The sequence below is a fragment of the Epinephelus lanceolatus genome, chromosome 18, assembly GCF_041903045.1.
Source record: "Epinephelus lanceolatus isolate andai-2023 chromosome 18, ASM4190304v1, whole genome shotgun sequence".
Lineage (NCBI taxonomy): Eukaryota > Metazoa > Chordata > Actinopteri > Perciformes > Serranidae > Epinephelus > Epinephelus lanceolatus.
The window spans coordinates 37,894,982-37,908,060 of NC_135751.1; the positions used below are offsets into that span (position 1 = coordinate 37,894,982).

Sequence of the window (13,079 nt, forward strand, 5' to 3'; positions counted from 1 at the left end):
TTGATTTGATGGTCCATCCACGTCCAAACCCTCACCTATGGTCATGAGCTCTGGGTAATGCCTGGAGGAATGAGATCGCGGATACAAGCGGCCGAAATGAGTTTCCTTCGAAGGGTGTCTGGGCTCAGCCTTAGAGATAGGGTGAGGAGCTCGGAGTAGAGCTGCTGCTCCTTTGTATCAAAAGGGCTCAGTTGAGGTGGTTTGGGCATCAGATCATGATGCCTCCTGGGCGCCTCCTGTTAGTGGCACATCCCACTGGTAGGAGGCCCCGGGGCAGACCCAGAGCACACTGGAGGGATTACATATCTCATCTGTTCTGGGAACGCCTCGGGGTCCCCCAGGAGGAGCTGGAAAGTGTTGCTGGGGAGAGGGACGTCTGGAATGCTTTGCTCGGCCTGTTGCTCCCGTGACCTGGCCTTGGATAAGTGGTTGAAAATGAATGGATGGATATGCAGTGGATAGGTTGAAACTTGGCTATGGTTAGGGAAGATGTTTTGGCTTAAAATGCCTGGTTTAGGGCACAATCCCTGCTGGAAAAACAGCAATGGGTCACAGAAAAACACCCATGTTTGGTGCCTAAAAAGCCGCCGGAAACACAGCGATGACTTGTCATTTATGTCGCTTTTATTTCATTAGTTTATGTCAAACTTAATTCATATTTTTCATGTGTATGTGTCTGTGTGAGTGTGTGATCGAATCTTATTTACTCTAATCTTATACCGGCTTTTATGTGTGTTTTCTCATTTTACAGAAATGTACAATGCCATCGTTTTTTTCTGATGACTGGCTCATATGTGCAGTCTGTGAAAAAATAAATCATGCAGGTGCACAGAGTAAAAAATGACACCAGAGATCCTCATGTTTGCAGTCAATGGCTTTATATGTAGGTAGAGTTACAAAAAAACAAACAAACAATTCAAACAATATGCATAAATATATCTACTATAGTTAGATTACTTAAACAGGGAATAATATCCATCACTATCTGTTGCAATTTCACATTACAGGTAGCAGCCAGCAACAACACATATCAGAGCAACAAAGGGTGACTTGTGCAGTAATACATTTCAGTGGTCTGGTTAGCATGTCACTTAGTTGGTAAGCAGAAGGCAAAAATAACACAACTCAGATTCACCTAAGCTTTCTAGCCTCTTAAAGGGGAGAAGTAACCAAATACAAATATCAGGTCTGAAAAGAACACATTAAAGAGCTTGCACATGTAATATTTATGTGCAGGAGCACGAGAGAAATGATGGTGACTGCTTGGAAGGTAAAGTGTGTGTGAGGTTTATTTATTGCAGGAGAACACGATGAAAGTTAATGCTGGTTAAGTCGCTCTTTGACGTTTCTTGTTTTTCTGTGCTTCTTTGATCCTTCACTCTGTTCAGGCTCATGAGGTTCAGTATGGTTCATGTGTGTAACACTGTCTTAATCAGATAAATCCTAAAGCACGTCATCTACTGTACGCATTATCTTGAAACTAGACAGCTATGTGTTCTTTCTGATGGCAGAGTGCAGTGTATAAAGCACTGAGATTATAGGCTGTGATCCAGATGTTGTTTAATCTGGAATATTTTTTCAACTGCTGACGTCTCCTAGAGAATTTAGTTAAGGGTTCCTCACTACTTCTAACCCCTTTCACCTCATTTATGTATTCAAGATTTTTAGATTCCTAGGCCTTCACACTGTTAACTATCGCATTTGAATGCAGACTACACAGGGAGTTACCATCTGTGCTATACAATAACCATGCCAACTCCTAACAGTGTGACTGTAGCCAAGCAGAGGGAAATGAAGGCACAGAGGTGTATTGTATATCCAACACACTCTGGTGGCTGTTGAAGGACTCGAACAGGTTGTTATTAAGTTGACAGTGCAGGACGCTACCCTGCATATGGTCACCTAGACATCTAACAAAAAAAAATCTGTGGATGAGCAGTTGTTTAGAATTAACCACATGGCAATAAAAAGCTGTATGATAAAATGTAATCTATGATCAGCATCTCCCTGTGGAGCTGGCAACACAGGCCAAGAGGCACAGCTTATGTCTTATAACAGGGCCGTGGTGCAGTTCACTTTCAGTTGTATCACAGAATAAACAGTCTTGGTTATTTCTGACCAAGAAAACTGTGTTCAAAAAACAGGATTGTCTGGAAAATATAAACTTCTGCAATCAGCTCAACTCAAACTAAACGTGCAGTGAACTGATCCCAGTCCTGCTGTAGAGACTTCGGGCCCTATCTTGCACCCATTACTAGTTTCAGATTGACGCAGTTCTTATTTTCATGGCCAGCACCCATGTCGTGTGAGTAGCAAATGTACTCGCGCCCATCTGTGCTCCCATAGGAGTGTAGGTGTTAAAATAAGGTGTGGTCAGGCGCATTGTTGGCGTACTGCTATTCTGAGGCAGCAGGAAATGACTGCACCATTGACCAACACAAACTTGCTCTAAAGTCAGAATGGCGCAGTATTTTCCCGCTGCTTAAAGGACGCATTGTTCAGACAGTAAGATGCACCGACATAGGCGGTTTCATATGTGTATGGGTTGGATTAAATAATACATAATTAACAAGAAAAATATTACATTCTTCAAAATGTGAACATAGCAGAGATCAGAGCAGAGCTGCTGTCCGACTCCCCATTAAGAGAGATGCTTTGCGCATTTAAACACAGTGAGCAGTGTAATTTAATTGATTACTTCAGAAGCTAAAAGTTCAGTTCTGTTTCTTCTGTCAAGTTTATAACTACAGTTCTTAGTTTGCTGTTAAATGTCCCGTGATATTTGCTGCAACGACGTCACTGCTCTTACTGCATTAGTCTCAGCAGTAAACCACTTGCTTCTCCAATTAACCCTTCGCTAAGTCCCGCCCCTGGACGCAGACTGGCCAATCATAACGTAGCATCCGGCCGGCTCAGACCAGGGTCCGACAACAACACAGCTGTGCTCCATTGACTCTAATGCAGTCGTGTCAGATTTCCTTCATTTTCAGGCTGGTGTTGTGGATTTGGAGCTAAATGTTGTGCCTGGGGAATGTCGTGTATTAATGATACTCGTTACCTGGAGAGGTTGGAAAAAGATACACGTTTCTTCCCTGTTCCAAAACCAAAATCAAACCCTGAAAAGTGTAGGGTTAGCTAGCTAGCTACTGAAGATATAGCCTACTGAATGTATACACATGCTGCTTTTGCTTTTTAATGATTATAACAGTGAAACAAAGACCGACCCTGCTGTACAGGAACCAGTGAAGGGAAGCAGGGAAACTTTGCTCATATTCAACCAGCTGTGTGTCATTGCTTTGTGCGCAGAGGCAGCGGTCTGGGTGCAGGCAGCAGCACAGGGGTGAAGCCAAACACTGTTCATCTGCACACACTGTGATGCCACACAGCTGGTTCAATATGAGCAAAGTTTCCCTTTATATTCATTGTCTTGTGTGGCAATCAGCAGTGATGTGGTGGTTCACTTTTACACTATGATCTGTAGCCTAAAGTTCGGCTTTAGCTTCTAACTATCTTTGTCTTTTTAACCTGTTGTTACTGCTGAGTCAGTTTGACATCCTGGATATATCCTTCAAACACAGACTGTAGACCCCTCTGTCTGCTTCTCTCTTCCATGCTTACTCTAACAGCTTGTCGGACCACCACAAAGGGGCGGGGCTTAGCGAAAGGTCAATTTGCCAAATCCACCATGTAAATAACAGTGCGCCAGGTGTGGGCACATCTGGCTTTTAAAGGGAATAGAAGATGACACTCTGATTGATTGATTCATGTTACCCCCAAAACACACCTATGAGTAATTAAGGGACTAAATTCAATCCCTTTGCCACTTGTGCCTCACTTTGCTCCCAGATTACGCTATGTTTAAGTAGCAAAAGTGGTTGGATATGCCCTTAATGCACTTGAGTTATGCTCTTTAGACCATCTGCTATAAATCCTCTAAATAGGGCCTGTACACTCTACACTTTTTATATCACCTCTGAGCTTATAACCTCAGTGTGCGCGGGGCATCGATCACCTACTGTGACAGGTGGAATGATGATGGCAGGTACAGCTGAATACAACAAAAAATAGTGCAGACAAATATTACAGGTATAAAAGGATCACTGATGAAAATGTATCTACAGGCTGCCAAAAAACATAAGAAAAAACATATAACAAATCATGACAGTGCAAAAATTAAAATATGATTAAAAGACTCTCCAACTATCTCGTTCTTATTTTCCACCAACCTGCGTCCATTGATTTGAATATATTAAACATATCTATGTAAAAGTGTACACTCAGATTAGTTCCATTGTAGTCAGCAGCAAGTGTTTCTCACTGCAGAAATCATGTGGGAAACCTGATATGTCAGAAATAAAGTCATCGTGGGAAAAAAAATATATATAAACTGAATAAATTAAATTTTTAATAAACTGGAAGGGCACTCAGAGAGCACAGCCCTCCACCAAGGCTAAATGTCCCATCTTACAATGTTAATGAACGTGAGAAATGATTTGTCTATCCCTCCGTGATTCGAAAATTTAATGGGAAACCAAGTTTCCTAAAAATCAGCCTCGTAGTTTTCCCATAATCCCGCTGATAAACAGACAAACTGAAAACACAACCTCCTTGGTGGAGGTAATACACATCATAACACCAAAATGGAAAAAACTACAAGTTCCAAATTAAGTAAAATTAAAGGGACATTTGTACCTCGGGACACAAGTTAAAATACTAAATAAGCTGGATGCACCAATGTGCAGGAGGTATTTAAATGTTGTAGGTGGTTAAATTACAAACATCAGATAAATGCAGTGAAGTAAAAAGTGCAATATTTCTATGTAGTGGAGTTTAAGTAGAAATTCTGTCAAAATGTAAATGCTAAAATACGTTGCAGCGCCCCAAATTGAAATACTTCATTACATTACACTTCTGAAAAAGCTTAATTGGAGATCTGACTTCCCATAGATTAATTACTAAGAAGGCAACATTCATCAAAGTCAGCTTTTAGTGGTTTTTAGTCTTGATATCCGACTGTGCTGGTGCACCCAAAACCCATCTGTGTTTTGTCAGTACATTGAATGTGATGCCAGATGCACCCTCAAACATAACAAACCAACTTTAAGGTGGAAATTATATGTTAAGTTTGAATTTTAAGGATTCACTGGTCATTGATCACTTCTAGCTTCCAAAATGGCCGTTAGCTTCAATACTAGTGTGTAACTTATTTACAGAAAGAACACTGAAAGAAAGACGATTAGTTTGACTGACTGACTACAATAAAAGTGACCTTGTGAACACTCGGTGACTCTGCTGCTCTCTCAGGTTACATGTTCCTCCCCCCGTTGATGACGTTACCTCCTGGAGGGGCGATGTGGATTGAGTCCAGAATGGGCCGCAGTATCTGGCCGAACGGTCTGGAGAGGGAAGGAATAGATTTGATACCTTTAAATAGATCTTAAAATGTAAAGCAAGCATTTCAAAACAAGTTTCAAAATGGGCAAAAACCACAGACTGGACTGAAGCCATGGGCAGCTGTCAGACTGAGTTTCACACTCACGTGGAGAGGACTTCCGATGGAAGGTCAGTGATGTAGGACGGGATGGACCTGCCCGTCAGGAACTGAGCCACCTCATTGGTGAAGGTGTTGCAGTTGTGCTCAAACAGACGATACCTGTCACCTCTGAACCAAGGCAGAATGTGACTGAGTGAGTTAATACAGAGAGACATTAGATGACAGCTTTCATGCATTTGTGACAAGTCAATTATGAATTTAACCATTTTATTTAGAGTCCCTCCTCTCTCATAAGCTTTACTACTATTTGTGATATAATATTAAAGGGACAGTCCAGCCCTAAAATCAAAAATACATATTGTATCTTTTACCTGTAGTGTGATTTTTAAGTCTAGATTGTTTTGTTGTGAGTTGCCGAGTATTGGAGATATCAGCTGTAGAGATGTCTGCTTTCTCTCCAATATAATGAAACTAGATGTCGGCTTGTGGTGCTCAAAGTGCCGAAAGATACATTTGAAAAACCCAATGGCAAAGTCTCTTTTCAGAAATAATGATCCAGGTACTTAAGACAATTAACCTTGTTGTGAGCAGCTTCATGTAAGAACTATTTCCTTTATACCATATAGCATCCACCAACTGTATCGCTGCGCAGAAGAAAGCTTGCATCTACTGCTAGTTTACCTAGCATCACTGAGCTAGCTCGCGTTACAGCTCAGCCGAGGACAATGTCCTTAATTGCAACATCTGAGACATGAGCCTCTCATTCATGAGTAGATGCACACTTCCCTCTGCTTGGTGGGTAGTAGTAGTTTGGTATAACGAAAATAGTTTCTACATGAAACTGCTCACAACAGGTTCTGTGGATTATCTTGAGTAACCAGGTCATGATTTCTGGAAAGAGACATTGCTGTTTTTCACATGTATTTTCTATTAAACTCCACCTGCTAACTGTATCAACACTCAGAAGGAAGCGTGCATCTACTCATAAACGAGAGGCTTGTGACAGCTTGAGATGTAAACATTATTGGTCTAATTCTTGGCTGCGCTGTATCCTTGGCTAGCTCAGTGGTGCTAGCTGAGTTAGCAGTAGATGCACACTTCCTTCTGCTTGGTGGGTAGTAGTAGTTTGGTATAACGAAAATAGTTCTTGCATGAAACTGCTCACAACAAGTTCTGTAGATTATCTTGAGTAACCAGGTCATGATTTCTGGAAAGAGACATTGCTGTTTCTCACATGTATTTTCTATCAAACTCCACCTGCTAACTGTATCAACACTCAGAAGGAAGCGTGCATCTACTCATAAAAGAGAGGCTTGTGACAGCTTGAGATGTAAACATTATTGGTCTAATTCTTGGCTGCGCTGTATCTTTGGCTAGCTCAGTGGTGCTAGCTGAGTTAGCAGTAGATGCACACTTCCCCCTCTGTGGTGATACAGTTGGCGGGTATAGAAAGAAAATAGTTTCTACATGAAACTGCTCACAACAGGTTCTGTGGATTATCTCAAGTAACCAGGTCATGATTTCTGGAAAGAGACATTGCTGTTTTTTAGATGTATTTTTTGGCGTGTGCCATCTAGGTCCATTATGTTAGAGAGAAAGCAGACGTCTCTGCAGTTGATATCTCCAACACTCAGCAACTCACACCAAAACAATCTAGACTGATGAATATCACTACAGGCAAGAGGAAAAATATGTATTTTTGATTTTGTGGTGAACTGTCCCTTTAACTACTACTTTTCTTACGGGTGAAAACAGCATAAAGAAGAGATGGATATCAGAGACTCGACCTGTATGTGCTTTCTCCCAGGGAAGAGAGGTACTCCATGAAGATCTCCTCAGACACTTCAGTCTCTCCCAGCTCTACCACTGTGTCTGGAGGACCCAGCATTGTCCCACCCTGACAAACACACAGCAGACAAATGGTAAACACCTCAACATTTACACATTATGAAGGCTGTTGAAAAGAGCAACTAATGTTTCATTACACCAATAGATAAAAGAATAAACACTCTAGATGAGTTTAGGGTGTTTCTCTGATTAAGGAGGATAATTGCTAAAAGGCAGGCTAGATTACATGAAGGGAAGACACCGGCAGCACAGTTGGAATGATGTCTGACTGCAGAAAAACGCTATCAGTCCTCCGGAGTTACAGATCAAAGGATGAAAAGCTAACAAACCAGTTTGACTTTTTGAGGGTAAAGCTGGTGTATAATTTTTTTGTATTTTATCTATTTATATATTTCATTTGAAAAGACCAAATCCAACCATGCATTTATCCCGCTAACAAGTATTGTCTGTGTAGCCAATAACTGAGCCACATTGAGTGACACCCTCCTTCATTACAATGGATGTGGGCACTGTGGTTTACTATGAGTCAGTCCCACAAACACTGTTGTGCTGCCAGAAGTGCTCCACCCATGGCTGGTCTGATAAGAGCTACACTGCCCAAGTTCTTGGGAAATTAGTTGAGTCATTACTTGCTCAAAAAAAGTGTTGTGTGACAGGCTAAGGCTTTGCTGGTTTTGGTCTTTGATCGGGTTTGTAGAGATGGAAAAAATAGAATAATATTAGTGGTGTCCTTTATTAAAAGTATTCTAGGAAATGTAGAAACTGAAGTAGAAGTAATTCAGGCACAAATTTAAAGTTATTCATTTGATTAACTATAAATTAACCATTTATTAATAATGCTTATTATAAAGTGTTACTGTAACGTCGTCACAAATTAACACCTGAGAGAATTTAAGAGCATGTGCGTTTGGCCTCTAACAGCTTGCAACATCTCATTCAAACCTGACTTTATGTCTTGCACATGACTTTTATAAACACACAGATCACATGCATTTTTAGAGATTTAGTGTTGGCAGCTCTGTGCACACACAGCCTGGAAACATAATCTAAACGACAGGAATCAGACCAAGAACCTTTCAGGTATTAATAGGTCTCTGGCTGTGCAGTCATCTTCTTCCTGAGCTTGTCTGATGAGACTGTGTGAAAGGAGTCGGTCCCCTTGTGACAGACTTACCGGCGAACAGCTGGAGATCCCCTCCCCTCCGAAGAAGAACTCATCACCGTACGCCACTATAGCTGTGTGCCTGGGAGAAAGACAGGCACAAAATTAACACAGAGGTGAATTCAGGTCAGAACAATATTACCTGGGCTTATTTAAAACTGCAGCTCACTGTCTTTATATCAAATAACGAGCTTGATTAATGTGTCATGTGATTTCTTATGGTGTATCCACACTCGTACAACTCCCCTTGTCCAATTATGTTTACAGAATCAGTGACACTTCTTAAAACTCTTTAAATCAATTTTAGCACACTGTTTTAACGTCAACACATTTTACTTGATTATTATTTTTGTTTGTGTTGTTTTTATCTTATATTATCATCAGGTAGTGTCTCGTTTTATTTTTGTATTACCAAAATAGTATGATTTTTTCCCCTCAGTGCAGTCTTCAGAGCAGTTAATATCCAAAATTGCTTATCTTCCTTATCTTTATCTTTATAATTATCATTTTTCTTTTATTTCATTTATTTTCTGTATGACTTAAATTGCCTGATTTTATGTGCCTAAGTCCTATAGTGTTATAAAACTTGCTTCAATGACTAAACTATATGAAAGAAGTTTACAAGTAGTTATTATTATTTTGATTTCCTAGATTTTATGAAATTGCTTTAGGCAAAATTCAAAATAAAACAAAGAATTAACAGGGTGCCTTAAGATACAACCAAGTTAAATTTAAGACTTTTTTAGACCCTTAAATGAAATTTAAGACCAAACCTCAAAGTAAAGACACTGATGTCACTTCAAAATGAACAGTAAAGATATATGATAACAATTGGGTGAGTTTAAATTTAATGTGTTTAACTTTAAGTTAAGTTCAGAGCTTAATTAAGTTCAGGCTCCTGGCTGTCCCACGCTCCAGACTGAAGCTCAAGGGTGATCGTTCCTTTGCTGTGTCTGCCCCCAAACTGTGGAACAGCATCCCCCTCCCAGTTAGATCCACCCCCACCACTGACTCATTTAAGTCCAGGCTCAGAACCTACTTTATACATTAGAGTTTGAGATGTGGTTTTCCCTGATGTGTGCCTGTGTGTGTTGCGTCTCTAAAGGTGTGAGCTGTGTACCTGACAGCTATGTTGCCTCTTATGTGTGTGTGTTTTAAGCGTCTTATTCCATCTGTACAGCACTTGAGTTGTTTTTAAATGTGCTTTACAAATACATTTGAGTTGAGTTGGATAATGTAAAAAGAAAACAAAATCTCTTTGCTGTCATAAATGCTATTTATTATTGCAATATTTACAGAAATAACGCAAAAAAATCGTTGTCATCGGTCTGTCCAATGATTGTAAACAGTCACTGGGTCTGCGACTGGTCATGCGACTGCAAATATCTGAGACCCATCGAATCTGGATTTAAGACATTTTAAGACTTGTTAAGGACCTGTAAATACCCTGATTACAACAAAATGAGGACAGTATCAGACACCCTGCCAGCAGCTGATTTTAGCATGGTTTAAAAGGATCTTTATGTTATCTGCTCTGGGGCCAAAATGGGTCACTGGCCTGCACCTGATGGAACAGCACATTGAATAAGAAGCAATGATTTCATGACTTAAGAGCTCTGACTTTAAGGTTAAAATAACAGGAAGGAGATTCTTACCATATACCATCCAGCTGTTTGCCTGTAGGAGTAAAAAAGGACAGTGGTGAGAGGAAGAAGAAGAAGAAGAGGGGGCAGGTGATCTTCTGTACAAGCTGTTACTTGATGTCAGCCCCCATTAACCACCATTAAACCATTCCTCAACACAAATCAGGCACGCTTGGCAATATTTTCAAAATAAATGTATACAAATAACTAGACCTACATAACTCTATCAAAGATAAGTTCACTACACGGTAATGACTGTGTAGAAGCGACTTTACAATATAAGTACCCGGTGTTTGTTATTATCACTTAATTGTCCCCGAGGCCAGACCGCATCGGATTTTTCTCAGTACTTACCTAACATGATGGGACTGAGGCTGCGCGCCATTCCTCTCGATAGATCATAAATATATAACTGTACGTTGTATCGCGTCGCATTCTTTTCCATAATGTAAACCCACAAACAGCTTCTTTAAATCTTATTTTTCGCTCGGCTGCCGAAGCGACGGACATTTAACGGCACAGCTGACCGGGACCTTCTTTGCGGATGATGTCATCACGTTAGAAAATGCGTGGAACACTTCCGATTCCGCTGATTTCAAAATAAAAGTTTGTCAAGAGACGTCAACTCAAAGCGTCGGCGACATAACGTGAGCTTTCTCGGAGGGAGATTTATTTTGAAGTCGTATTGTATCTCTTCCGGTTTTACCCTGTTATCTCTAAATGACTTGACAACTTCATTCTCACAGCTGACAGCGGGTTGTGATACATGTCACAGAGCTTGTAACGGACACACCAAGTCCTGAGAACAATCTTGTGATCCGCACTTTATTTAACTAGAAGAACACCGTTTTTATTCATGTGTAGACACGCTACAATATTGACAAAATGTTAATGAAGAACTAAAATACCCTGGTTTTAACAGATCTGGGGAAAAGTGCATTTTCCTGTTATGCACCATGGTCATGGAACAATCTTCAAAAGGATCTAAAATTAGAAACATTTATTTATTATGTTTTTTATTTATTTATTTACTTTGTTTAAATAGTTGTTGTTTTATTGTATATTTTTATTTAAATTTTTTGAGGGGGCACTAGTTTGAATAGCTGTTATTGTTTCATTGTGGATTTTTGCATTACATGTTTTCTGAGAGCCCACTTTGTTTTAATAACTTATTTTTTATAGGTTTTTGTATCAATTAATTAATTTATTTAGAAAAACAGATAACTGGTTGCTCTGTGTTGTAGAGTGTAGATCCAAAAATGTATCGGGTGCTCTTGGGAAAAAAGGAAAAGAATCCAGGCACTCCAAAGAAAAATGAGAATGAGGAAGGTAAGATTAGATTAAAAAGCCTTTAATATAATGGCCAACTCATTAAAAAGCCAACATGTTTCAACCACTGTTGGTCTCCTCCAGCCCTGATGAAGACCAGCAGTGGTTGAAACATGTTGGCTTTTTAACGAGCTGGCCATTATATTAAAGGCTTTTTAATCTAATCTTTCCTTCCTCATTCTCATTTTTCTTTGGAGTGCCTGGATTCTTTTCCTGTTTGCTGTAATTAATTTATTGATTGATTGATTGATTGATTGATTGATATTTTGATTGGCTGCTACCTTGGCCAGGTCTCTCTTGTAAAGAAAAAAAAAAAAACCTCAATGGGACTTCCTGGTTAAATAAAGGTAAAATAAAATAAAATGAAAAAATAAATAAATAAATAAAATAAAATAGATAAGAAATATCACACAGTTATTTGACGCAAAGCAAATTCTTTTATTGTGGATTTTTGTATTGTATGTTGTTGTTGTTGTTTGAGGATCCACTAGTTGAAATAGCTGTTGTTTCATCGTGGATTTTTTTTAAATTATTTTTCATTATTTTTTTGCATTTTAATGTGTTTTGATTGGCTGCTACCTTGGCAAGGTCTCTCTTGTAAAAAAATCAATCTCAGTGGGACTTCCTGGTTAAATAAAGGTTAAATAAAATAAAATGAAAAAAAAAATAGAATAAAATAAAGAAGAAATATCACACAATTATTTGACGCAAACCAAATTCTTTTATTGTGGATTTTTGTATTATATGTTGTTGTTGTTGTTTGAGGATCCACTAGTTTGAATAGCTGTTTTTGTTTCATTGTGTATTTTTGCATTACATGTTTGTTTTTTTGTTTTTTTAGGGCCCACTTTTAATAATTGTTGTGTTTTTGTGGATTTTTTTATTATTTTTTTTATTTTATTTATTAATTTATTTATTGCATTTTAATGTGTTTTGATTGGCTGCTACCTTGGCAAGGTCTCTCTTGTAAAAAAGAAAAAAAAAACAATCTCAGTGGGACTTCCTGGTTAAATAAAGGTTAAATAAAATAAAATGAAAAAAAAATTGAATAAAATAAAATAAAGAAGAAATATCACACAATTATTTTACGCAAACCAAATTCTTTTATTGTGGATTTTTGTATTATATGTTTTTTTGTTTTTTGAGGGTCCACTAGTTTGAGCTCAAGCTGTTGTTGTTTCTTTGTGGATTTTTGCATTACATGTTTTTTATTTTTGTTTTTTAGGGCCCACTTTGTTTTAATAATTGTGGATTTTTTTAAATTATTTTTTATTTTATTTATTTATTCATTTATTTATTTTTTGCATTTTAATGTGTTTTGATTGGCTGCTACCTTGGCAAGGTCTCTCTTGTAAAAAAAAATCAATCTCAGTGGGATCTCCTGGTTAAATAAGGGTTAAACAAAATAAAATAAAATAAAGAAGAAATATCAGACAATTATTTGACACAAACCAAATTCTAATTTACAAAGATAACCTCCTCAGAGAAATACATGACAGATCTGATACGGTCAGTATCATCACAGTTATGGGTAAATACCACATGTATCACACATATGAATATGTTTTTATCTTTTGTTAATTGGAAATATATTCTTGCTGTT

The 13,079-nt window shown here is 38.5% G+C and overlaps 1 protein-coding gene across 1 annotated transcript; it reads right to left on the minus strand.

Annotated features, from left to right (window-relative positions):
- Positions 1-861: 861 nt before the first annotated feature.
- Positions 862-10,707, minus strand: LOC117267913 (desumoylating isopeptidase 1-like). The gene is made up of 6 exons (XM_033643986.2): positions 10,502-10,707; positions 10,160-10,181; positions 8,517-8,586; positions 7,282-7,391; positions 5,540-5,662; positions 862-5,396 (listed from the first exon to the last, which is right to left on the minus strand). The coding sequence occupies exons 1-6, from the start codon at positions 10,590-10,592 to the stop codon at positions 5,306-5,308; spliced, it is 507 nt and encodes a 168-aa protein (XP_033499877.1). The 5' UTR covers positions 10,593-10,707; the 3' UTR covers positions 862-5,305.
- Positions 10,708-13,079: the final 2,372 nt, after the last annotated feature.